The following is a 26,337-nucleotide window of genomic DNA, read 5'->3' on the forward strand; positions in this document are numbered from 1 at the left end:
TCCCAAAGAGCTATTAACTGAAAACTTGGCATATCTCAGTGTGGTGTGCAGTCTGTCCTTAAAAGATTTCTGGAAGATGGACAAGTGGAGGACAAAAAAGAACCACGAGGAATAAAATGAATCCTATCTAGAGAAAATGTACAGTATCTAAAGTTCATATCCTTAATAAATAAGACAAAGACCTGACACAGGACTGAGAGATACATCTAGACCAGGGGTGCCCAATCCCAGTTCTCGAGAGCTACTGTCCTGGAGCTTTTAGATGCAGCCCTACTCCAACACAGCTGAATCAAATGGTTTGATTGCCTCTTCAGCATGCCATCAAGTTTGGCAAATGCCTGATAACAAGCCATTCATTTGATTCAGGTGTGTCGGAACAAGGATCCATCTAAAAGCTGCAGGACGGTAGCTCTCGAGGACTGGGATTGGGCACCCCTGATCTAGACCTTCAGTGGATCCATCTACTGTTCACTGAAAGCACTTCAGAAATAGCTTCAGTGGAAAGGTGGCTGTCAAGAAGCCATTCTTACGAAAGGCAAATGAGGAGAAACGCCTGAGGTATGCCAAATATCACAAAAACTGGACTGAAAACCAGTGACAACAGGTGGAGGCTCTGCCTCTGGCTTCATTTTAGTTAGAGGTGTTGGAGATCTTGTGAAAATCTACAGAATTATGAACACAGAAAAGTGCCGTCAAATTCCGATCCACTGTGCAATACCATTTGGAAAACGTTTTATTGGCAATAGCTTCATTTTTTAGCACGACAATGATCCCAAACACATAGCAAATGCAGTACAAACATACCTGGATAGAAAAACAGTGAAGCATTCATGGATTGGCCTCCCCAGAGCCCAGACCTCATCATTATTGAAGCAGTGTGGGATCATGTGGACAGAGAACAGAACAAAAGGCATCCAACATCCAAAGAAGAGCTTTGAAGAAGCCTGGAAAACTATTCCAGAAAACTATTTAAAGAAAGTACAGGAAAGCTGCCTAAGAGAGTTCAGGCTGTGTTAAAGAATGAATGTGATCCTTCTAACAAGTTTTTCCCAATTCACACTATTTTCTCCTAGAAAAAATTGTAAATAAAATACTTTATAAAGACGCTGCACTGTCATGGACTGCGAAACCTTGGCGGTCCAAACAATGCAACTCAGTGTGACGTCTAATGTCAAACTGCTCGCAGCCAGATGGTCATACGATGCAACAGATGTGGAAAATCACGCTGTTCCTGGGCAGGTCTGTGTGCGCACAAGGAGGCTCGCCAAGTCTAAATTATACTCGAGTCACCGTCGACACCGACAACTGACACCGATGACGGATATCAGTGTGATCGTTATCTGCACAGGAACAGCATAGATATAAAGGATTATGCTCTACAATATGACCAAGGTAAGAGTCTTTGAACTCGATGAAAAATACTAATATTCATTTAAAAGTTATGTAAAGCCACAAAAAGTGTCTGGATTCAGAAAACAGCTGACATGTTGCTGTCATTGCCATCTGCCTTTGTTCTTTCTGATGATAGAGTATCAGAGCAAACCTGTGGAAATCTTCCATCTTTCATGAGGGAGAAACACCTGTATACCTGACAACAACACACACGCACACACAAACTCAAAGGTAAACAAACCTCAGCAGGCACCTTGTAAAGCTGTTCAAACAACCCAAACCACTGAAACGCTATAAAAGAGCAGGACGCCATGAAGGGACTGACAGAATGATTTACAGGCATTTACATGTTCAGAGACTGTAAACTTCACAACGGTCTTTTAATTAATTGTGATTAGTTGTGAAAAGGTCAAAGGTCACCTGAGAGGTAATTCTGTAATCCTCCACATCAAAGGTCTCCATAGATCCTCAAAGCATTCATGGTGTAACTGTGAATCATGATGTGAGGTGACGTGCAGTATTTCAGTAGGAATAAGGACGCGTCCCCCGTTTGGCGTGCTTGATAACCCACCCGGCAGACATCACACCGTGAAACCTGACAGTCTCATGTAACCTGTTACACATGTTACACCAATCAGAAGTGATTTTTCTGGACTGTTGCATCAGTTGTTTACTGCCGATTTTCCGTCAGGCACCATTAGTTTGTTGCATCATTGCCAATCGCTGTGAATGGATGACGACTTGCCGCAACATCTGCTCCTCCCTTAATCTTTGTTTTAACCTGTTTTTTTTTTTTTCCTTTAGCTGTTTATTTCAAACCACTTCAACTACCTTTCACCCATTCGAGAAATTACTTGCGTTAGTTTTGTCAGTGTTAATTTTAAAGGTGGTGCACGCGGGCCAAAAAAGACATCGTGGCATCCAGAGGGAGATCCTCAGCCTCCACGCCCTCATCTCCACGCTGTGATTGGATGATCCCCGAAGTGTTGGCTCATGTTCCTTCATATGTTTCTTAATCATTTTGAGGCAGGGGCTCTCAAACTGGAAAAGATGTAAACAGGAGACACATGAATGATTCGTGGAGATTTTGGGCACCAGCCGCTTCAGGAAGACATCCCATTAATCAGGTGAGCACCTGGTAACTCCTGATCGCTAGATTACAGTAGAAACAGTTTTGCTTAAGTGTCTGCATCCTGTGTTAGCTGATAAGTCTTGGTGGCCGTGTTTTCTTCATTGGCTTGTTCTGCATGAAATGGAGCTCTGTTCTGCTCTGGTTGCACATTTACATGCCACAAATAGAAATGGTGTGGTGCATGGAAACATGCACAAACCCACACAAACAATTCCAGCAGCTGTTTATTGAACGTTCGATAATATTATACACAGTCACGTCAAAGCTCTGTGGGGGGGTGTAAAAACTTTGTATATGAGGTTGCGAGGCTATTGAGGGTGTCATACTTGAACAGTTTAAGGCAAAAGAGGCTGAGAGGTAAGACGATTTCTGTTCATATCAATATGAATAAAGGGTGAGAGGTGTATCATTACTGGATTTATCAGCTGTAACTCATTCTGTTTATGATCTTTCTAACATTAGCCAGCTGTTATTAGTAAAAAAAATAAAATAATAAGACTTCAGTTTTACTTGCAGCATCAGGATGTTCACTTGGGTATTGAAGAGTTTTTTTTAACCCTGTTTAAAAAAAGGTAAAAAAAAAAAAGTGTGAAGTCTGGATTCAACCAGTTATTCTTCATGTGTTCATTTATCTCTGGCTCAAGTGTCAAAAATACAAAAATAGATGCTGTGCTGCTGTAAATGCAAACGCATATATTGTGACAGTATAACTCCCAATATAGCAACAAAATTAGCCACACATAACTTAAGCTTAAAGAGACACAGTAAAGTGAAATGTTAAAGCAGCAGTAGGATAGCAACAGCTCTATGTCAACTCGTCTCTACCAACCATCACCCTGAAACACTTTAATACTGTGTTACTGCTTGACTCTTGATTCTAACGGGCCTTGCCGGCCTCTTATCTTACAGATCTTTGCACATCTTCTCAATACTTCCCTTTCTGAACTAGTTGAGAGGTCATGGAGGTTTTCTACGTCAATTCGTCTCTGCTCTTCATCTCTCACAGACCGCTCAACTCCACTGCGGTTGAGAAGACAGTGTACGAGTCCTGCAGAAACATGCCTGCCGTACTTATCTGGTATCTGAGCCTGCAGTTCACTAACATGTTCCTAGGCATCCCAGCCAACGTCACGGTGCTGTGGCTCATCCACAAGAACAAACGCGACTCTTCCACCTCTGACATCTTCATCCTTCATCTGGCAGTTCTGGACGTCCTCTTCTGTCTCATCCCTCCCCTGGAGCTCGTAAACCTCGTCTTCCTCACCACGACCACCAGCACCTGGTACGTCCTGCGCTTCTTCTACGGCATGAAAGACTCCTCGCCCTTCTTCCTCTCCTGCATCTGCCTGGACCGCTACATGGCCGTGGTCCACCCCATCATCTTCACTAAGCTCAAAGACCGTCTGCACAGGGCAGTCCTGGCCATTGTGGTCTGGCTGATCATTCTGGCCTATGCGGCTGCCAAATGCGCAGGAAACATCGTTAACTTCGATAAGGTCTTCACGGTGATGATCCTCGGAGCGTTCGCCTTCATGGTGTACTGCAACGTAGCGATCCTCTGGGTGCTGAGGCAGTCGCGGCCTGGCGGAGATGCCATGCATCCCGTCAAGAAGAAAGCCTTCAAGATGGTCCTCATTATCCTGGCTATCATAGTGTTCAACTACTTTCCACCTGTCGCACTCTTCCCCTTCAAAGAGTACTTTTCCCCCGATGTGTTTCGCTGCTATATTCACTACATCGCCTTCGGCTTGATGGACTTCAGCAGCACCATTCAGCCTGTGCTGTATCTGTCCAAGGAGGGGCTGCCATGGAGCATCACCTGCAGCCAGAGGAGCAACACTTAAATCCAGCGGGGCTACATGTATGTTGGATGTATTCGAACAAATGTACTGCTCCTGCTTGATTGCATGTTGAAAATGATGATTAATGAAACATTTACCAATGAGGTAAAAAGATCTAAGCGCCCTACAAGACCCCAGAATTTTGAAGTTCTTGGTTTAATTAACAAGAAAGGTCAGACCTACAGATAGCTCTGAAATAATACATCTTTAAGGGCTGTGGGAAGTTGTAAAAATCATTGTTATTTTACTAGATATCATAGGATAATTAATAAAGGAATGAGTATCTTAGAGGTTAGTTAGTGACACCCTCAAACAGCAGTTACAGTGGGTGCTGTCAGTAGGTGTGCTGTGACACTTTATGTGATTTCACTCTGCCACTGTTACATTTTCTTTAATTCAATTTTTTTTTTAAAAAAACCATGCACACCTATTGCTTTATATATCTGATTAAATAAACATGCATGCCCTTTTCGTCCTCGCGTGTAGCCATGCCCTCAGTTTGAGTCGCAAACTACAAGGAATCTAATCCACATGAGCGCAGACAACAGAGACTAATTGCATTTAAGGCAACGAGAAACACCAGCGATAAAATTTCATGTTTGGAAATCAGGCAAAAAACAATCGTGGACAGATATGAGTACACGTTGGTGAGATGAAGTCGCCGCTTCCTTTTGGCAATATTTTACATATTCAAACCTCAGATACCTGCAGTCTGACCGCGATGGGGCAGCAGGTCATAAATCCCTTTCATAAAGATGATAAATTTTCACATGCAGAGTCCCTGAAATTCACAGTGCCATGATCTTCCCTTTAAATTCACACAAATACTTGATACTTGTAGCAGCAGTGGAACATTTGATGGCTGAAAGGACTTGAACCTAGAAGACAGGGAATGTGTAACCATTTTGCACAGAAGCTATTATCTAATTATTCAAGGCTCCTTATTTTATGATTTTTAAATAAACTTTTTTTTTTTTAATTACCAGTAAAATCTACACTCAGTAACTCTTAAGCGGGGTTTTTTTTCTAAATGTATTAAAATCCAAAAATGAAGCTCCAATTTTCTCACATTCGTTTCGTAGAAATCACTCTAGCTGCGCTTACAGCCCAGTCTTCATGTTTCTGGAAGCATTGCACACCTGGATTCTAGCTCTAGCACTGTTACATACCTATCAATGCACGAGACACTTCAGTGACAGTAAAAGCAGTTCACCTTACCACAATCTGAATACCACACTGTGGTGTTTTTTATTTTCATCGTGCACTGAATGTGTTTGAATGTTTCTGTGTTTTGTGCTTTTTTTTAACCGTATAAAAGCTCAATAAAACATGAAAATCTGTTTTCGTTAATGCATCTCTTTAATTTAGACACAGATCACACAAACAGGCTTTAAGTAGCACAAAGGCGGACACATCTGCTCATATAAACTGATATACAACAAGCAGGTCCCACAACAATCATGAAGATGGGCTTTTACCCAGCTGTATGTAACTGTTAGCAAGCCTAAGCTAATCCTCTAAGATCAGCATGACTTACTAAACAGTTACAATATTGATAGAAACATTTTTTTGTGACGTTATTACACAGATACATTCCTCTCAGGTCAAAGGATCATGTGCTAACTCTATAGTTAAAGCTATATACAGCACTAAATTAATCAAATTTGACCACGCTGTTCATTATTAAGTGAATACGCCTGTGAGTGACATAATTATAGTGTTATTCTGGTGCTGCCCCCCTGCGGGCAAATCATGTTAAATTAAAAATTTTAGACAGAGCCACTGTTGAATTTAATCTCGTAGCAACGACTTAGTGTCTTAAACAAAGTCAATAATTTGTCTTTCAAAGTAAAGGTACATTAAAAAAACCAGTGTGTTATGACAGACAGGGCTACAAAGGAAACAGATTTTCTTCCATTTACAATAGATTAATACAGCACAGACTGGACAACAGTGTATTGCACTGTCACACACACACACACACACACACACACACACACACACACACACACACACACACACACACACACACGTCTGGTTTGCTATCCTCGTGGGGACATCCCATTGACATAATGCTTTCCCTAGCCCCTTACCCTAACCCTAACCATTAAAAATGAATGCCTAACCCTAACCCTTACCCTAAACCTAACCATAACCTAATTGTAACCCTGACAGTAAAACCGCATTTTGAGTGTGAAAATTGCTTTCAACCCTGAGGGGACCTGGATTTTGGTCCCCACGGTGCAGAAAGTCCCCACCAGGATAGTAAAAGTCAGATTTTGGTCCCCACCAGGATAGTAAAAGTCAGATTTTGGTCCCCACCAGGATAGTACGAACCCCCACACACACACACACACACACACACACACACACACACACACACACACACACACACACACACACACAACATCAGGATCAGTAGTTGCACAAATTAATGTTAACTTCAGTTCCACTTACAGGCTTTTTGGAGCTTTTAACCACAGCTCACAGTACTAGCTGTACTCTGAAGAAACCTTCAGAGTTTGTTGTTTTCATGCCAGAATTAAGTGACAGATTTTTTTCTGCAGATGAGGCTTTAGAGGTTCATACAATGAAGCAGGATTTGGGCTTATCAAGGTAACTTCAGGATTAACCCTGTGTTTCAGCATTAACGGGGTTCATGCTGAAACACGTGGTTAATGGGGGTATATCACTACGGTAACTCCAGGAGAAAAAATCTTTCAGATCAAACTCCACTGACCAATCAGCTCTCTGGAAAACAGGATCAACAATCCTGGAAGATCCCTCAGTGCTCAGTGCAACAACACTAAGAATGTTTGTAGTTTTTAAAGAGCATCTAAAATCTTTATATTTATGTGACAAGCGCCAGTAAGAAATGCTATAAGATTATTATATGCACATTTTTTCCTTTATTACAACAATATTATGACAATGTAAAAATATTATTGTTTTATAAGCATTCATATATGATCAACATATATGAATGCTGTGTTCAAATCTGCAGGCCGGCTAGTTTGGTTTTTATTTTCTATTACATTTTAAGTTTTTTAATTATGATAAGCCAAGTGATGGACTCGTGACTAGCGCCCTTGCAACCCTGAACTCGATTTTGTTTTTTAAATAGATGGAGAATTTTTGAGACACTAGCAGTACAGCATTTACATTAGGAGTTTGTGCTTAGTGGTTCTAGACGACTTTGGCACCTGTAGTCCCAACTGGCTCTGTTGCTTATGTAAATGGAAGTTTTTTTTTCTGCTTTCTGATCAAGTTAGAAATCTGCCACTTACTCAGCCTCCTGTCTCACATCCTTTCACTGGAATTCCCCCTAAGCTGAGATATAAAAGGTGACAGCTCATGCACCTCATTTACATGTAGTACAGTCAAACTCCGTCTGCAGAAGTAGGCAGCTAGATGTGCTTAAAAAACCCTAAAAAAGCTTGTAAGTGTACCATTATCGCATTGACTACAGTCACATACAGTACTCATTGTCAGTTTTTAAATGACTCACCTCCTACAGTTTTAATTTCTAAGAGTGTCTGAAAGCGTCTCTGAGGCTGCGGGTCGGTCCAAGTTCCTTTCAGCCCCACACGTGCCTCCTTCACTCTGAGCCTCCTGCTCTTTTGTTACGTGCATCTTCAGGTGCTTCTTCAGGGAGGACTGGTCAGTGTAGGTCTTCCCGCACTGACTGCAGAGGAAGACCTTCTCCTTGGTGTGGACCAGCTCGTGTCTCTTCAGGTGACCGGACCTGCTAAAGCTCTTGCTACAGTATGAGCAGCTGTACTCCTTCTCGCCCGTGTGAGTCCTCTGGTGCAATTTAAGGCTGCTGGCCACTGTAAACTTCTTGCCGCACTCGTTGCAGCTGTACGGTCTTTCCCCCGTGTGCATCCGCATGTGGATGGTGAGGTGGCCCGCCTGGCTGAAGGTCTTCTTGCACAGCTCACAGCTGTACGGCCTCTCTCCAGTGTGGATCCTGTAATGTGTTTTCAGGTCACCCAGGCCGTTGAACCTCTTACCACACTGGGCGCAGCAATACGGCTTCTCACCGGTGTGGATCCGCTCATGGATGCGCAGGTTTCCCGCGTTGCTGAATGTTTTGCCACACTCCTGGCAGCCGTATGGCCTCTCCCCGGTGTGGGTCCGCAGGTGAACTTTCAGCTGGTTGTGCTCGTTGAAGCGCTTCCCGCAGTGCGAGCAACAATATGGCTTCTCTCCGGTGTGGATGCGTTTGTGTATCCGGAGCTGGCTGGGGTGAGCGTAGGTTTTACTGCACAGATTGCAGCTGTAGGGTCTTTCTCCCGTGTGAGTGCGCTTGTGGGCTTTGAGGAGGTCGGCCCGGCTGAAGCATTTTCCACAGTAGCTGCAGCTGTGAGCCTTCTCGCCGCTGTGGGTCTTGATGTGGATGTTGAGCGAGGTCGCTCGACTAAACGTTTTGGGACAGGTGGGACAACGCAAAAAGTTGTCACAAACTTCTAAAAACTCCTCTACAGGAACAGCAGGTAAATCGTCTCCTTTGGGGGTCACTGCTTCTGGCTCAGACACATGCCTCCGCCCCGCCGCTGAATCCCCCTCTGCTTCTGGGTAATTTTTTGACTCATACCTCAGTTCACGCTGGTGGAAACTGTCCCCGTTCTGCTCCTCTTCCTCTGTCTTTATGAACTGACCATCCTGCATGTATTGATCTGAAACAATGGTGACTTTAACATCGCCCTCATCACCACCGTACTCATGCCTGGGCCCCGGGGATGGCTGCTGATGTGCGTATTCATCACGACTGTCACACCTGACCTCTGTGCTCTCATTTTTTATTGGCTTCATTGTCAAATTCAGAAGTGCTGACGCCTGAGAGAGATCAATAGCCTGGCTTTCATCCAAATCTGACTTTATGGATATCCCAGTTTCCATACCTGTTGAGTTCACGCACAGATGCTGTACTGTGTGGTTAGTCTGCAGAAAAAGGGTTGAAGGTGGCAACCCCCCCCTCATATTTTCTTTGCTCTTCCTCTTGATGCTCTTCTTGTCACTGCTACATATGGACACCTTGAACATACCATTGGGATGACTCCCCCATTCTGCAGCTGAAAAGGTTTCAGTGGCCTCTTCTTCATGTAGATCTGTGAATTCCAAGCAAAATAATGAGCAAAGCAGCAGCTTTTAACACAGCTAAATGTATGAATAGTATACATTAGTAAGTAGAATTGACCTAACCCCACTGACTGCATGTCTCTGGACTGTGGGAGAACATCAAACTGCACACTGAAAAGCCCCGGCCAGATGGTCGATTTGAACCCAGGACCTTGCTGTGAGGCAACAGTACTTTCTTGCTATGTTTGCACATGTTTCAATAAATCCCTGCATCTACTTTCCATTTTTTCTGGCAAAAAATATAAATAAATGATAGGTGGCTCAAGACGTTTCCATTGTACTGTATTTTTTGCTGGTTCTATACTAATTAGCATCCATACTATACACAGTATTACTACTATATATTACACTAGACAGGGAGTTTCCATAACTGTCCTTTACAGCGTTGGCTATAAATGCATTGTGTCGTGAATTTGCGGATCAAAAATCTATTTTATGCACAAATATATAAATCCAACTGCTTAAAATATTGTTTGTTTGTTTAATTTTATAATTCTGGTCATTTTATTTGGGGGAAGGCCTAAACCTCTTAGCACAAAATCTGCTTTTTACCTCATAAACATTTTGGCACTGGAACTAATTGCTGTGTTCTTTACTGATAAATAATTGGACAGTTTTGCCAATTATTCAGTCATTTTTTGGCAACAAACAGTTGAAATAAGTTAAGTTTAATAATCATAATTGATAGAGGATTCAGTTTTCTTCTCATATTTCATTTTCTTCTTCCGGCTGCTCCCTGTAGGTGTCACCACAGTTGAACATCTGCTTCCTCTCTGTCCCTAGCATTCTCCTCTGTCACACCAACCCTCTGCCATGTCTTCCTTCACTACATCTATGATTCTCCTCTGTGGTCTTCCTCTTTTCCTCCTGCCTGGTAGCCCCAGCTCTTCATCATCCTTTGTCCAGTATATCCACTATCCCTCATCAAACTATCTCAACCTCACTTGTCTAACTTTGTCTCCAAACTAAACCTGAGCTTCCAGTCAAAGAAGTAAAGTAATCAGCTGAAGTTGCAGCTGTAAGACATGCACAGCTCCATTACTTGCATGTGAATGTTCATGGGTATAGTGTCACGTGGTTCCCTTGTACATAAGTCTATCTGATGATGGTCCAGGGCATGCTTTAACTAACATGTCATGAGCGACAGCAGGTCACCATACCTCCAGGTGCAGACTCTGTGCTCGTCTGTGCAAAAAGCAGCCGCTTCAGGCCCTCGTTTTCAGACTCGATCCTTTGTATTGTGCCCTGGTACTCGGACAGTGTCCGGTCGACTGAGTCCAGGATGTCGCTCACCGTGGCTTTAAAAATCTCATTCAGTGAAGACTCTAGGAACGTTTTCAGATCCCCGGTCTTGGCCATTGTAGCCTGAGCGGACACAGCTGCACACACTTCACCAGATGTGTGTTTGCGCAAGGCTGAAAGTCTCTGGGTAAAAGTGGGTGTGTGCGACCCTGCTGCCGTGTGCGGAACAAACAAAGCAGAGACGGCGAGGAGAGGACGATTCTGCTTGTACGACGGCTCCCAGGTTTGTAGCGCCCCTGCTGGTTAGGAGGGCAATTAACTGTTTGTGTTTGTACAATGTTTCTTTAACAGCAACAAACATACCTGTAGGAGCAGTAATAATCCGCATTACCCCAGCGGCAAGGATGTTCACCTAAAATGTTAGGTAATACTAATATTTTGATACCAAAGGCCATCCTGATGCTAATAATGCTAATAAATTTCTAGAGTATAGGTAACAAAGCAGTTCCTGGGGATTCATATTTATATGTTAAATATATAAACCAACTTAACGGTATAAAAACTGTAACAGGGAATAAAAACTTAGTGAAACATCAGTTATTCGTTAGCAAACTCTTGCTATGAGTTACTGCAGTTAACGTGTTAGCTAACTGCTAACAGAGTGCTAATGCTAATAATATTAATGACATTTAGAGACATTTAGAGATAAAAATTGACATGTTAATATGGCTATCACCGGACATTTTTATGTATATATTTGTAGGACTTTCAATGAAATTCTTCATCTTTACGTTGCAAATTAAATTTAATGAAACTACCATAGATAGTTGCTCACCTCACATTATTTTCGTATGTATACAGGAAACAGACAAACTTAAAGAAACATTTAATTTTATGAGCATTTTTCATGACTGACATGGGCAATTTTCACAAATGTAACACATACGTCAAAGTGCAGGCCTGTGCAGTCACAGACAGCTCCTACAAGGTACTGCAGCAAGGTGGCAATAATAACAATTAGATAGTATAGCTAAACATTTACACTTTTCATTCATAAACACAGAATTTGTATACACCCAAATACAGGCTATCCTCTTGCTTGGTACTTGGGCTGGCTTCTATGAAAGAGCTGAGTAGACAGCTGCTAAAGGAAACATTACATTTGCAAGTCAGTATCCAGCCAACCTTCCAGGAAAACAGTAACAGTGAAGTGTAGCTCTACTGAACAAGAAACATTATAGACATAGAAAACCAATAAATGCAATTTAAGTATAATAAAAGTGCTAAAAGGTCGTAAAACAGACAAAGTTGAATGATTTCTCTATTGATACCTTGAAAAGGTCTATAGCTAGGTTACATTGACATTACATTGACTATTGTTGCTCTATGTTTATAATAGATACTTGTGCTAGTTTTAGTTGAACAGGTGTATGATTGTATATGGTGCTATCATTTGTAGGCCATTAACTCTAGAAATTATGCAGAAACAACACCTGTCTCAACGGTTATTCTCGTTTTGTCACATAGGCAGTTTTTTGCTGGTTTTACAACTAGTGAGATACGGAGAGGCCAATTTACGTGGTTCCTCACCCAATAAAGTTTTTTTGTTTTTTTAAAGATATTTCTTTGTATTTTACACCAGTGAAATAATAGGCATACGCACAACTCTCTGAGTGATTTGACACTAAATATAGGATGAATTAATTTGAGAGAGTGGAATGCCTTTAAGTAAGTCTTAAAAAATGTCTTGTATGTGTCAAACAGGCTTTTCTGCTCACAGTTGGCACCAGCAGAAAGAGTAACTGCTAATGAGTCGGGATACCTTCTGGTTTTTCCACATCGTTTCTAGTGGCATCTGAAAGAATGAAGTCGGGCCACTCCCCTCACCTCACTGGTGTCTCTGTGGCTGTGTGTGTATGTGTGTGTGTTTGCATGCATGCCTTTAGGCCAGTGGGGCGGGGGCCAGGCCTCTCAGGTGTCCTTTTAGTTCCTGAGTCATCTGCCAATCACAACGAACCTTTCCTTCCTCCTTGTTGCTGCCATTCAGCAGATCTTTTCCTCCTTTCCCTCCTTTTACTTGCTGTTCAGGGCGAAAAAAAACGACGCAGGGAGACGTAACCACGAGTTTGATCTAGTCAATATGGACAGGAAGCATGAGGAAGAAGGTAAGGGATGATGGTCCAGACTTGGACTTGTAACCTACACTTAAAGGCTGCCAGGTGGATATGAGACTTGTTTGCTATACACAGCTCTGAGGCTTACTTGCAGGCTTCTCTGTGTCTGCGTGTTGAGTGGCTGTTTCTGTGAGTGCACAGCAATATAAAGCTGGTATAACACAGTGGTTTGCCTTTCTCTCCACAGGACTTAAGAACTCACAAGCTGGCTGATCATATGATGTCGCTTTAAAGAGCCCAGAGGGGGTAAGTCACGCTTCACATTTGAAAATATTCCTCCTATAATGAGATTGGTTTTACTTTTATTTCTCTGAATAGTAGTATTATTATTAAGCCATTTCAAAACTTTTACTTCATTCAACGTGCCTGTGTTCCCTTTTTTCCCTCTAGTATCTTTTTTTCCGTTACCATTTATACTTCTCCTTTAATTTGTGTTAACCATCCCCCTAGCATGTAATTTTGGTGAGTATATTCCCATGCAATCTAAGCAACTTCTCGTGACCATACTCAGCTTAGTCAGAATATGTCTAAATGTTTTGGCTGAAGTCACCAAGTTTTATTCTTGTTCTCTCTTTTATTGTGTCTGAGGAATGTTTCCGCAAAGCTTCACAGCCATCTGGCTTTCACTGGTAAAGTTTTTATCATCAACAATGCTACCGCATATAATCTGGTGCAAAACTGTTGCTGTATGAAACAAAAGTCTATCAAGGAGAGATTGAAATCAGGACAGCGCCATCGATGTTCAATGTGTGAGGGCTGCGCGTTACTTTTTAATTTTTATACCGTGCATTTTTATTACCGTCTGGAGAAATTTAAAGAAAAAGAAAAGCAACAATTTAAGCATTTTGTTTTCAAACACAATGTGACTCATTTAGAGTTTTCTCTCTTTGTTGCCTCCCATAATGTAGCGCTTGCTGCACGCTGACAGGAACTGAGAAGTGAGCACCCACACAGGAAATGTGGTCAATGTCTATCCCGGATGTTGGTTATCTGACGTGAATAAAATAATGAAGATAGACAGAAACTTTTCAATAAAAAGACATCTTCCAGAGAGAGAGTGGCATACATGAAGGTGATATTAAAGTAGTTGAATAATACTGATTATTATTTCCTCCCAAAGTGCAAAGGCAGGTGGTATTTTGGCCTCTGTGTTGACAGGAGAGACACCCATGACACTCTTTTGTTTGTGTCGATAACAAGCATTGTAATTAAAGCAGAGACCCGGCTTTATCCACAAGCCAGGTTCGCAGTGCGATGTGGCGATAAAACGATAAACGCAGAATGCAGACAGTTAAACTGCTCACCAGAAGCAACCCCTCAGCCCCTCCCTAGGCCTCGATTCTCTATCCTCACCATGTACACCTCTGACTTGCTTGGCTGATTTTCTGTGGTCAGGAAGTACAAGCGTGCTTCTGTGACATTTTGCTTAAAGCCTGTTGCACTGCATAACTGCAAACACACGCCAAGAGTTTGAGATCCTTGCCAAATGAACATGATGGGATAAAAATAAAATTACAGACAAAACTGGATTATGTTGCCATACAAGTGGTGAGTGCAGTTTAACTATAATGATAATCTGTATTTGAATGGCGGCAGTTTCTTTACAACTAAATATAGCAGAGTTTTATGAATGGCTTTTTTGTCTGTCAGCTAATCATCCCCCTTCCCGGGGGTGTTTCTCCATTTTCTTTTTAATGCGAGATTCAAAGAGCTTTAAAACGTGGTAGTAGTTTGATCTTTTGTATTTTTTTCCTTTTTTTAAATTGTTACAGATCTGTGAAAGGCAGCACCCGGAAGGGGGCTCACCTTAAAAAGTTCCTGTCTGTCATTAGGCCAACGAGGACATTTTGTAGCCATACATCTGCAGATTTTACACCTCTCACCACAACCCACAAATACACTGATAACTACTGAGAGGCGCTTATGGAGGAGGACAGCTTCTGCACCTCTCAGACAGTTGCTACAGATTCAGTGCTTCAGCAAGAATCAAGTAACAGTATAGATCATCAGTCCATCAATGGGGAAGAGGAGGCAGCAGCATTGTCGGATCAGGCCAATCTCAGCCCTAAGGAGGGCTGTGATGCCTCTGAGGAGGTGGAACAGTGGGGCCAAATGATATGGCCAGTGTGTCATGTCAACTGTACCAGCCCCCCACTTTCCTTTGCTACAGTTCAATGGGACATGCCCGATCCCGCTGCAGAGCAGCCTCTGCTCATGACTGACAGCAGCTCAGCCAATGAGCTGGACTTTGAGGATGTCAGCGCTGTGACGAATGAAGGCAGCACTTCCCCATCACTTCACGAGTCTCAAGAGGATGTCAGCGCTGAGCTTTTCAAAGCGGAGAGCAGGGAGGAAGAAGTTGGCCTCGATCCACAGCCTCTGAATTCAGAACCTGAGTGGACAGGAAGTGACACTGAGGTAAGTTTTTTTTATTTATTTATTATTTTAATAAATAAAGATAGATAGATATAAAGAAGGTGTGTGTGAGTTTGTTTAGGATTTTCTTTTTCCTGAGTGAATGTTGACACGTTTACCTACAGTTTCCTGTATCGTTAACCCTTTCTTTATTGAGCATAACTCAGCATCTCTGGGTTGCTGGGGCAGGTTGAGCAGAGTTAGGTGGATCAGGGTGGATGTAATGTTAGTCAGATGAGCCTCAGGATGTATCTTCCTGCTCGCAAACCCACGGGCAATCACAAGTTTTTCTCTCACAACTAATGTTCAGTGGCTCGTCTTGCAATTTTCAGCCATGTGATGCTGCAGATGTGCAAGAGCTGGAGACACGGTGGAAAGAAGACGAGCTGGTAGAGAGTAATAACGGTATGTATCACTCAGAGTTGTTGTTAAACATTCATGGCCTTGATGGCTTGCCTTTCAGTAATATTTTCTATAAGTTAACTGCATGCAGTTGTATTCACATGCTTCTAGTCCCATTGAGATCAGAATCGGAAGAAGAGGAGGGTCACTCAGTGACATCACATCCCGCTGAAACTGAGGAACTAATCGATACTGCTCTGGGAACTGGAAGCTCGGATGAATATGTGGACAGCTTTGTAGATTTAAAGCTAGAAGAGGAACAGAAAGACTCCTGTGTTCTGCTGACTGGGCAGGAGGAGTCAGGAGAGTCGGAGGAAAAGCGAACTTCAGCAAATGGTGACAAAACCGAGGAAGAGAACGAGCAGCAGGGCGAGGTAGAAGAAGGGCAGAGTGAGGCAAACGCATCCTGCAGTGAAGAAAGTGTCATTTGTCTGATGAATGTGTGAGTATCATGAGCTTGAAAAAGAGGAACAGGAAACATGTGCTAACATTAAACCCACTGAGTGAAAAGTGTGAATAAATCATCTGTAAAACGCTGTTGATATTCTATACCGTCGCTTGATTCTGAAACCAAAAAGAACTCGGTATGTTTAACACCGAATGCATGACAGAACATCGTTTAATCATTTCTGACACCAAGTCAGCAATGATTTTTCAAAAAAAGCTTTCTGGGTGAGGTCGACTTGTTACAGTAACTAAATAAAACCAAGAAAAATCTTTAAGTCTACAAGATTGAAAACTTGACATTGTTCACAACATGTCAGTAAATTTAAAGGAGATTTGGTCAGCATTTAATGTAGGGAATGAAAAATATGTTTGCAGGATGTCAGCTCAAATATAATTATCACATTATTTTTCTTAACAAGAGTGTGATTGGGTATTAGGTCCATACTGAAAAAACCAGAGACTTAATTTTGCCACAACATCTTGAAAGTACTAGTAAATGTTGTCTCGTCTCCCGAGAGGAGGATGTTTTCATACCCATACAAAAATTTCTGCTTTCTGGCCAAAGTATTAAATTCTTACTGACCTTTTGATAGTCAATTCTGCGTTTTTTTAAATTCAGGTAACAAAATCTGCCACAATCATACCCTCAGCTACTCCTGTCTTCCTCAAAGGGGGTCGACAAAGAAGGATCCACGCTAGCTTTTGACCCCATGAGGCTGGGTTTGGGTCTCCTCCCAGTCCCAGTTCTACATTGCTCACTCAGAAAATTTAAGTTATTCTGACTGCTGTCCATTCACAAGAAACAATTTCTCCTAATTTGACCATGTAGTCTAAACTGTATGCAGATTTTCTAAGGAAATGAGTTTGCGTAATTTTTTAAAGAAATGTTAATTTAGATATTATGATGAGGGAGTTGCATAGCAACATAACAGCTCCTATGCAACATAACGATTGCTGTGCAACTGAGTGTGGTGTGGAGGCGATATATTTTGATATATTTCCTGGTAATTTCTAATAATAGCTCAATACTGCTTTTAATAATAAATGCCACCACTGTTGAATTTTAGGTGACGAATATTAGAATAGTAGGTAGTTAAACTGTAAAAATAGAACAATGATAGCACTGACGCCTATCAAATAGGGCTATCACAACTCCAAAAGACCCGAAGATTGTGGTTGGTATGTAATGGTATGTCTTTAACGCCTATGTGCTGTTAGGTAAATATATTTCTTTGACCGAAGACCTCCTACTCCTCATCCGGGTTTTTGTGATATAACATTTAATGGTTACTAATACACAGTTTCTCAGCTGCATTTTGATGTTTCTATGTTGCATTTAAATTATTTTGTCATCTAACACCAAACAAGTTGCGAGCATGATCGCTAAGAGCAGCTTTATTTAAAGTAGTGGTGTTGAGAGAAGCCACACAGAGAAACAAGTCAGTAAATATCATGCAGAAGAGGTTGACTGACATCTCTGGCCCTTGCTAACTGTGTATCCTTCCATTGTGTCATGCAAGTTTTTTTTTTACTGTATAGTATTTTTTGCAATAACTCCACTGCATATTTCTTGCACACTTTTTAGGGAGGTACATCCAGAGCCCCTTCCAACTGATGACACTGGAGTGTCGACAGAGGCAGATAAGCTAGTGGATCTGCCACCCCCAGAGCTTTTGGAGGAAAGCCTGCAGTTCAGTGCTGAAGAGGACCAAGCGATACTGAACCAGTTACATGAAGATCTCACCAGTCGGACAGAAATGTGTGAAGATGTCGAACAGAACGTGGAGCCTGAACAGCCAGAAGCTGTGGACAACGACGAGGGAGCAGCGTTACAGGTTTTAGAAAATGCAGAGAGGATAGAAAACAAACAAGAGGTGGTTGAAAAACTGGAGGATTTAAATTGTTTAGAGCAACAAGACTGTGTTCAAACAGCTTTGCAGGACACAGACGCTTCACTGCAGCTTGAGGTGCAGGACAGAGAGCCTGAGCAGCTCGAGGTGACTGAAAACCCAGAGCAGATACCAGTAGAGGGGTCACATGAAACCGAGGAAGACGCTGACCACTTAGAACCACCCCAGCATCTGGAAGAGTCACCAGAGATGGAACTGACAGACCAGGTAATCCAACCTGAAGATGCAGAGCAGCCAGAGGAGTCTCCTCAGTTGGAGCAGGCTGTTTGTGTTGAAGCTGAAGACCCTGAAAAGGCAGGGCAGCAAGAAGAGACAGCGCCTTCAGAAGACGATAAGGAACCAGTAAATACAACCGAAACTCAGGAGGAGTTAAATCAGGAGGAAGAACAGGGTGAGACTTCAGATCTAACAGAAGATGTTAGGGGGACTGAGGATGGAGATTTAGAAACAGTAGTGGCAAACGGAAAGCAGCCCACGCCCCTGGAGACAGCGGTGCCTCTTATGAATGGAGGCGAGGTGGACAGAGAGAAGGCCCGCATCCTCGCTGAAAAGCTGTTCAAGCTGGACGAGATTCAACGTGGAGATGTGGTGAAGCACTTAGACAAAGAGTAAGCGTATATATTTTAATAGATTTGAATCATTTTAGTGTTCTTTTGGTGGTGGCTCCACAGAAGAGCTCCAAGATCCATATGTTTGCAAATGTGTGCTCAAACACAACAGATTATATCTATGTTGAATTTTATTTTTGTGACACATTTACAGTTTCCAACTTGTGAAACGCTTTAAATTAACCATAACCAGGTTACTCAAATGCATGTTCAAATACTAAAGAAATCCAGAAGTGGAGACTTCGACAAATCTTCACACCTTTTTAAATGCAAAAGCATCCATTATTATTATGATTATATTATAATTTAAGCGTGCATACGTGTAGTAAATATCTCATAATTTTAATCTACTTTGAGTCCTATCTGTTTTTGTGCCGAATACTTTTAAAAATGTAAAAGAAAATTCTGAATTTTGGACCAAGTTCTAGGACATATGTTTGTGTCTATGCTAGCTGCCACCTGTCACCACTGCCAGGTGACAGAAGTAGGCTATGATGCACATATTACATGTTTTTTTTTAAGTCAGCATATGGGTTTCACATTTTTTCAGATTGATATATAAATGAAAAAAAAAATGTAAAAAAATGTTACTAATCATCTAGTTTTCTGCCAAAGGCGGTGGGCCACTGCTATATATTGTATATTTTAAATTATTTAATTTATGATCTTAAATCATCATAATTTGCCCAAAAGAAACAACTTTGCGTTGTTTCGAAGGTGCTGATTTACTCTCAGCACCTTACGGTTAGGTGCTGAGAGCAGGCAGGAGCAGCCAGGGATCGAACACCAACCTTCTGAGTAGTAGATGACCTCCTCTACCTCCTCAGTTGCAGCCACCCCAAACATATGAAACCTTAAGACCTAAAAGGCCCGCCTGAATTAAAACTCACTCTGCCCTCAAATTGAAAAAGTTCTGTATTTCCACCTGTTGAGACCTTTAAATAACAGCCTCATAACATTGAGTCACTGAAGCTGTTGCGGAGTGGGGTTGGGTAAGGGGGTTTGGGCGTGTTAATGCTTTGCCGTTGTATTGAAGAAGTCAGTATTTTTTCGTAACACCACATCCTTCCCCATGAAATAAAATTACAGATGAATGTGGCAGATAAATAAAGCGGTGACAGTGCTGACGTAGTTTATTTTTTCTTCTTCTCTCTTTTATTTATTCATCAATTGTTTTTATTTAGTAACGACTTCAGCCGCGCTGTCGGAGAGGAATACCTGAAATTCTTTGACTTCACCGGCCAAACTCTGGATCACTCCCTGAGGTAATAAAGCAAATAGAAGCTTGGATCGCCTCCACCGACATCTTCTTTTAAAATGGAGAGGTTCAGAGAGCGTCTCCTAGTCATTTTCTTTCTTTCTTAGGTCTTTTCTCAAAGTGGTGGTGCTGATAGGAGAGACGCAGGAGAGAGAGCGCGTGCTGCAGCATTTCTCTTGCCGCTTCCATCAGTGCAACCCTGATTCCTTTTCCTCCTCAGGTGAGCCTGTTGTGTCGTGCTGCGAGATACAGAGATAAGAACTTACATTTAACAGATTCTTGTGTCAACATCACTTTTCTTTTTTTTAATGTCCTCAGGGGCTGTGTTGGCTCTGACATGTGCCCTGATGCTTCTCAACACTGACTTGCATGGACAGGTAGCAGACATTTGTGGCATTTAGAGCAATCATTGTAAACTTTGTGCTGTAATCAAACATGTGTTGTGTGTGTGTGTGTGTGTGTGTGTGTGTGTGTGTGTGTGTGTGTGTGTGTGTGTGTGTGTGTGTGTGTGTGTTGACAGCATGTAGGAAAATCCATGTCGTCTTCTAAGTTTGTGTCAAACCTGGATGGAATGAATGATGGAGCGAACTTCAACAAGGATCTCTTGAAAGTAATACTTTCCTAGATTTTCAGTTTTTCCTTTGGAGAGCTCCTTGAGAAAAGTTCAGTCCTGATTGATGAAGCTTTTTCTCTCTTTGCAGAGTCTTTACAACTCCATAAAGAACGAGCCGCTGGAATGGGCTGTGTAAGTAAAGCGGTTGTGCGTTAGTCGTCCTCGATTTTAATGCGTGATCTCACTCGCACATTCTTCCATTTTATGTCAAAGTGATGAGGATGAGCTGAAGAAAGTGGTGAATGAAGATCCGGGCGACAATCCACGGCTGCGTTCAAAGGTTAACCCCTTCCTGGACGTTCCTCATGACAAAAAGGCTGCCGTCGTCAAAAACGGGTTTCTCCAGAGAAAGCTACACGCTGACATCGATGGCAAACGCAGTGAGTGCAACACAGATACACATCTGAGATTCATGCTGCAGCATTAGATACACCATCTACACGTTACAGCTATGAAGCTGCTCATGCCACGAAGCTCCCAGTGCACTGTTTCTGTGCACCAGAGGGGGTTTGGAGCTCTGCAGTTATTATGTCAACAGAGCGTTGCTGACTTTTGCTCACAAAGCGCCTCAGCACAATGTGACTTCACGTGGTCTTCCACTTTGTGGCTAAGTTGCTGTGATGCCTAAATGCTTCCACTTTGCAATAATTCCACTTCCACAGCTAGTCATGAAATATCTGTGAGGAAGGGACTTCCTAACAAAGTATTTCTTCCTCAGGATGTTTTCCATGTTTTAGAACACAGAGATTTCCCAGTTTTTTGATAAATAAGGTATGTTTTATCCCATCTGGTCTGAAACTGTGAAACTGAAAAGACTAAATCTGCTCTGGAAACCAACTAAATCTTAAATTAATTTGAAGATAAACTAAAAACAATCCCTAAACTTTACTCTTTACTTGCCTCAAACATATAACGCTCTTAAAAAAATGGAAATAAATGTATAAATGTGCGCATGAGTACAGTTATTTTGAATTATCAAGAATATTTTGTAAACGTTTGATGTTTTATCGTTCCAGTCTGTTCCCCAAAGTTACTGCTTAACCTCTTAAGCCCCAACGCCCCCTGATACGGGGGCAAAAGGCAGGAGATCAGGTAGGCTTGGGGCTTAAGAGGTTAACCTCGTGAGGCAGAACTCTTACCTGTAACACCTCAAACTGAGAATGAAGCAGATGGTACAGTGGTGTAACGAGATTTTACAGTCACTGGCCACTTTATTAAGTACACAGGTTCAACTGCTCGGTAACACAAAGATCTAACCATCCAGTCGCATAGCAAAAACTCATGTGAATAAGATCACACAATGAAGTTCAAAACAAACATTAGAATGAAATGAGATGAGGTTGGTTGTTCGTGACAGACGGGATCATCTCATATTTCAGAAACTGCTGACCTTCTGGGATTTTCTCCACACAACCACCTCTAGGGTTTACAGTAAATGGGCTGAAAAAGTTGATGCCAGAGGTCAGATGTATTGATGCAAAGCGTAATCTCTGAGGAATGTTTCCAGCAAATTGTTGAATCTGTGCCATGAAGACTTAAAGCACGTCTGAAAGCAAAAGCAAAGTGAAACTAATAAAGTTCCCACGAGGGTTTGTTTAACTAAACTGTGATTTAGTGATTCAGTCAGATATTGTTTTGAACGCTTAGCTGTAAAAGGCTAAGCGTTCAAAACAACGCTTAGCCTTCCCTGCCGGGCGGTCGGCACGGACACCTGAGTTTATAAATGCAAGAAGTTGAGAATGAGGCGATGTAGGATTTTGAAATTGACACCATAGGTGCATCTACTAAAAATCTCGAAAAACAGGTTTGAATCTCAGTGACCTTGAACAAGATTTTCAGAACTTAATGTTCTGAAAATCTTGTGAATGCGATAATTCGAGAAGGAAATCAGCTATGATTTTGAGATTTATACCATATGTGCATCTGAAGGCTGAGGGCTAACGCTGGAAGCCGCCAGTATTTTTTTGCAGGAGGAGGTTTGGCGACTTTTAAAGAAGTTAACGTCTCCTTTGCATGAGTTTTGTTACTAACTGCTGGATGTTTCTGTGTGGTAGCACCATGGGGAAAGAGAAGCTGGAAGACTTTTGATGGAGTGCTTAAAGGAATGGTCCTTTACTTACAGAAGGTCAGTAACTCCATTCCTGCTTTGTTAATAGTGTAACAGAGTCTATTGTACAGAATATAGCATCATTTCCTGTGTTTTGTGATTGTGCGTTTCTTTATGTTCCTTCTTATGTGTTAGAATGATTATCGAAGGGATCAGCACATTATAGAGGAGGTGGTGAGCGTGCATCACTCTCTGGCTGAACCAGCAGCCAATTACACCAAGAAGCCACACGTCTTCCGTTTGCAGACGGCCGACTGGAGGGTTTTTCTCTTTCAGGCCTCGTAAGTCGCAGCACGTCCAAGCCGAGCATACATATGTGGGTTTGTGCCAAAGAGTCCAACGGCCGGTGTCAGAACAGTCATTTGTTTTTCTTCTCAGGTCCAAAGTGGAGATGAATTCGTGGATCAGCCGCATCAACTTAGTCTCGGCTCTTCACTCGTCGCCTCCGTTCCCCGCTGCCGTTGGCTCCCAGAGGAAGTTCCGCAGACCGATCCTCCCCGCGTCACAGTCGGCTGAGACTCTGGTACACACACACCGAGCTGTCCACTCAGACAAACCACCACTTTGTTTTTGTGTTTTGCTGTGGACATGCTTCATTAACCTTCACGTGACTGAACTTTTTGCTCACTAGAAGTGACAGAGTAGGCCTGTTATATTTTAATTTGTTTTTAATGGCTCTATTTGTGCTTCCTTTAGTCTAGAATAATGTTCTAATGTATTTACTTACGGTTTTCAATCATCTTGAGACAAAAAGGAGTTAAAAATACCAAATTAGGTTTATTTAGATAACCCTTGTCTTTTACTTCTCATAAAACAAGTGTTCCTTCATTTGATAATATTAGAAAAATGTACATTTTAATGTATTTTGGTGTCTCTCACAGCCAGCATAAACATAAATGCTACAGTGATATCATTTCTTTGTTTCTTAAGTCCTGTTTTGAAGATTAGCCTTTTCTGCAATCTTGGTTTCAAAAAAACGGATAACATGAGGAGGAGCTGGTTAGACTGGGAAACCACTGACTCAGTTGTCAGCAAATAAACATATCACAGATAATCCTCCATTTTGAAATATAGTATGACAAAGACTTACAAAATAAACCTCATTTTTTAAGTCATTATGAGCTTAAATTAGTTTGCGAGCCCACAAACTCATCAGGAAAGAGTTTGGCAACCACAGCTAATGACCTCCAGATAGAATGCAGGTTTTTAGGCCAGTCCACATGGGCTTTATTTTTTCCAACCTGGGAGCTACGTCCATGTTTTACACCAGCGATGTGTAACTCGTTTTACATCGCCCACTTTGACCTTAAGCGGGGCAGACCAGTGAAAATCCCCTTTTCAGTGTAAAGAAGTTTAACTACACATTGAATCCCTCAGATATCGTCATAAAAAAGAAGTGCAGTTACAAAAGTATGTCTCTGCATGATAAGAAAAATGCTGCTGTAGTAAATGGAGGAAAGCTGTCAGCATGACTCTTTGGGCTTAAATTGTAAGAAATAGATGTGTAAAATTACAGAAAAAGGTTCTAGCGAATATGTCTCGATGCATGCTCAATCATCCGGGTAAGGAAATCCGTTCTAGGAACTAATTCATTCGTGACTTCACTAAATGTTTGTTTTGTTTGACATTTTATCAACAGGACAAGTTGTAAAATCTATGAAAATACAGTACAGTACAGAAGTCTATGCCCTCCTTATAATTTTCCACTGGGCCAGGTTGGCCCCCCAGCCCTATGTTTGACACCCCTACTGTCTGTGGTGGCTGTAAATATTGAAACCATTAGAGGCATTTTATACATTTTGTATTTCAGTAGACGCATAGTGTGTCCAGCTACAGGTGATTCCCCGATAGTGCTTCCCTGCTGTTGTTTCTGTTGGTTCCTCACCTGTGTTTGCGTCACATATATTTGCATGAAGCCTCTCATGTGTTCCCTGTGCAGGAGCATCAGCTTCAGTCTCATGCAAAAATGCTGGAGTCCTTCAAGGTGGACCTCAAAAACCAGCAGCAAAGCACGCTGGACGGCAAAAAGGCCAAAGCTCGGGATATGGAGGAGCACCTGCAGTACCTGCAGCATGAGGTGAGATGGACCCAGGATTTTATATCCATATATGATTATCAATCGAGCCACTCATCAGCCTGTGTCCCACAGATATGTCGCTATGAGACCTACATTCAGGTGCTGGAGGGGTGGAAGAGCGTGAAAAAGACAGGCGACGGCGAGTTAAATGCACCAGACCTGAACTCGTTTGATAAAGCTGTATGCGCTGACTCTCTGGGAGAGGAAGATGATGAGGAGGGCATGCTTAAAAAGTCCCACTCAAGCCCTTCTCTGGAATTGGAGGTGGCGCCTGCAACGGTGGTCAAAGTCAGACGAAACATCTCTGAGAGACGGACGTATCGCAAGCCCATCATTCCTCGATGGAACAAAGAGGTCTGAAAGCTGCTTCGCTCACAGATCACACGACCAGTTTATATCCTTTGAAAGTTTAGATTCATGCACGCCGGAGGTGCGCTGACGTTACTCTTTTTTTAGTTTGTGGAAGCACCGAGCAGAGAACAAAGAAACACCCAAGTCTCATCTAAAAGCTGCCTTAGCAACTTATTGATCTTGTGCACTTTTTAATAAAGATAAACCTCAGGTAATCCAGAACCTTCAAACTCCCTCAGGACCGAGGGGAGACCCTGACCTAATTTTTTGAGTGACTTAAATTCCTGGACCTAATTTATTTAGTATTGTTTTAATTTTTGAATTTGAATTTTTGTTTTTCGGTACTCAGAATGGCACAGATGTTTTTCACCGTGCTTTGCACCACAAGAGGGTACTGTAGCACAGGATATTGCTCTGTGATATCGCCCTGCCGTCCTGTCTGTTGTGAAGTGGTTTTTCTAAAGAATCCTCATTGCACTTTTGTTTTTCTATATCATATGTATGAAATGTTTATTTTCTCTCTCTGTTACATGTTTTGTTCAAATGAAAGGTTCCTTTTCCACAATAAAATATAACTTACATTTATTATTCAGTATTCTGGAGACACTTTTGGTTTCAGCTCCTGTTATTTATCATCATTTTTTAGCACGTTTTCAAAACAACCTTGTTTTTATAGACACAAATGCCGTCACTGATATTAGAATATCTGCCATAAAAGCTCACAGATACTTGTGTGGCACTTGTTTTCACAACAAAATGAATCTGAATCGATTTTTGGACTGTAATTTATTTGTTTTGTGCCATCTTATATATCTTATAATTGTATTTTTGGTCCATTAAAGACTAAAAGTTTAATTGATTTTATTAGTAACCCCTAATACGGTTAAACGTGGTCATTCCTAGACACCTGGTGTGTGTTTGTTGGTTGGATTTCTGGCCAGTGTACTCTGTTAGTTTGACGACAAAATGTGCTTTCTTGTAAGTAAGCTGTTAGCACACTGCATCTTAGCTCCTCTATTTTTGTTTTTAACTACAAAACTCGGTCATAATGGACTCATCAGCCATTTTATTGGGCAACACATTGTCAGTACCTCGTTGGATCCAGATTCCTCAGAGATTTTGGGCTATAGTAACATGAAAGCGTCACACAGGTGCTGCAGATTTGTCACCACATTCTAAAGGTGCTTTTATGAACTGAGACCTGATGACTGTGGAGGCCATTTGAG

General features: G+C 41.9%; 3 protein-coding genes across 4 annotated transcripts; 2 read left to right on the forward strand and 1 right to left on the reverse strand.

The window, feature by feature from the left end:
• The first annotated feature begins 3,483 nt into the window (after nt 1-3,483).
• hcar2 (hydroxycarboxylic acid receptor 2-) lies at nt 3,484-4,368 on the forward strand. Its single transcript, XM_063480261.1, has one exon. The coding sequence runs from the start codon at nt 3,484-3,486 to the stop codon at nt 4,366-4,368; it is 885 nt and encodes a 294-aa protein (XP_063336331.1).
• A 1,355-nt stretch (nt 4,369-5,723) lies between these two features.
• LOC134632056 (zinc finger protein ZFP2) lies at nt 5,724-10,959 on the reverse strand. Its single transcript, XM_063480641.1, has 2 exons — nt 10,668-10,959; nt 5,724-9,476 (listed from the first exon to the last, which is right to left on the reverse strand). Exons 1-2 carry the CDS (start codon nt 10,864-10,866, stop codon nt 7,885-7,887), a joined length of 1,791 nt encoding a protein of 596 aa, XP_063336711.1. The 5' UTR covers nt 10,867-10,959; the 3' UTR covers nt 5,724-7,884.
• Nucleotides 10,960-13,124: 2,165 nt separating this feature from the next.
• On the forward strand, nt 13,125-25,674 carry LOC134632057 (PH and SEC7 domain-containing protein 4). Of its 2 annotated transcripts, none has more exons than XM_063480642.1 (16): nt 13,125-13,169; nt 14,696-15,341; nt 15,671-15,743; nt 15,852-16,182; nt 17,773-18,705; nt 19,890-19,970; nt 20,071-20,183; nt 20,282-20,340; nt 20,484-20,573; nt 20,665-20,708; nt 20,790-20,956; nt 22,631-22,701; nt 22,819-22,964; nt 23,062-23,206; nt 24,623-24,760; nt 24,833-25,674. In XM_063480642.1, the coding sequence occupies exons 2-16, from the start codon at nt 14,847-14,849 to the stop codon at nt 25,118-25,120; spliced, it is 3,174 nt and encodes a 1,057-aa protein (XP_063336712.1). In that variant the 5' UTR covers nt 13,125-13,169; nt 14,696-14,846; the 3' UTR covers nt 25,121-25,674. The 2 variants fall into 2 exon arrangements, with proteins under 2 accessions (XP_063336712.1, XP_063336713.1); XM_063480643.1 differs by lacking the exon at nt 13,125-13,169 and adding an exon at nt 14,432-14,471.
• Nucleotides 25,675-26,337: the final 663 nt, after the last annotated feature.

Source organism: Pelmatolapia mariae, linkage group LG7, assembly GCF_036321145.2.
Source record: "Pelmatolapia mariae isolate MD_Pm_ZW linkage group LG7, Pm_UMD_F_2, whole genome shotgun sequence".
Taxonomy (NCBI): domain Eukaryota; kingdom Metazoa; phylum Chordata; class Actinopteri; order Cichliformes; family Cichlidae; genus Pelmatolapia; species Pelmatolapia mariae.

Bases quoted from the DNA above. Each gene is read 5' to 3' on its own strand.
- LOC134632057 (XM_063480642.1), top strand. From the start codon at position 14,847: ATGGAGGAGGACAGCTTCTGCACCTCTCAGACAGTTGCTACAGATTCA. The intron at 22,702-22,818 runs GTCAGTAACTCC...CTTATGTGTTAG, and splicing joins TGGTCCTTTACTTACAGAAG to AATGATTATCGAAGGGATCA. The intron at 22,965-23,061 runs GTAAGTCGCAGC...TTTTCTTCTCAG, and splicing joins GTTTTTCTCTTTCAGGCCTC to GTCCAAAGTGGAGATGAATT.
- hcar2 (XM_063480261.1), top strand. From the start codon at position 3,484: ATGGAGGTTTTCTACGTCAATTCGTCTCTGCTCTTCATCTCTCACAGA.
- LOC134632056 (XM_063480641.1), bottom strand. From the start codon at position 10,866: ATGGCCAAGACCGGGGATCTGAAAACGTTCCTAGAGTCTTCACTGAAT. The intron at 9,477-10,667 runs GTATGGTGACCT...TGGAATTCACAG, and splicing joins CACAGAGTCTGCACCTGGAG to ATCTACATGAAGAAGAGGCC.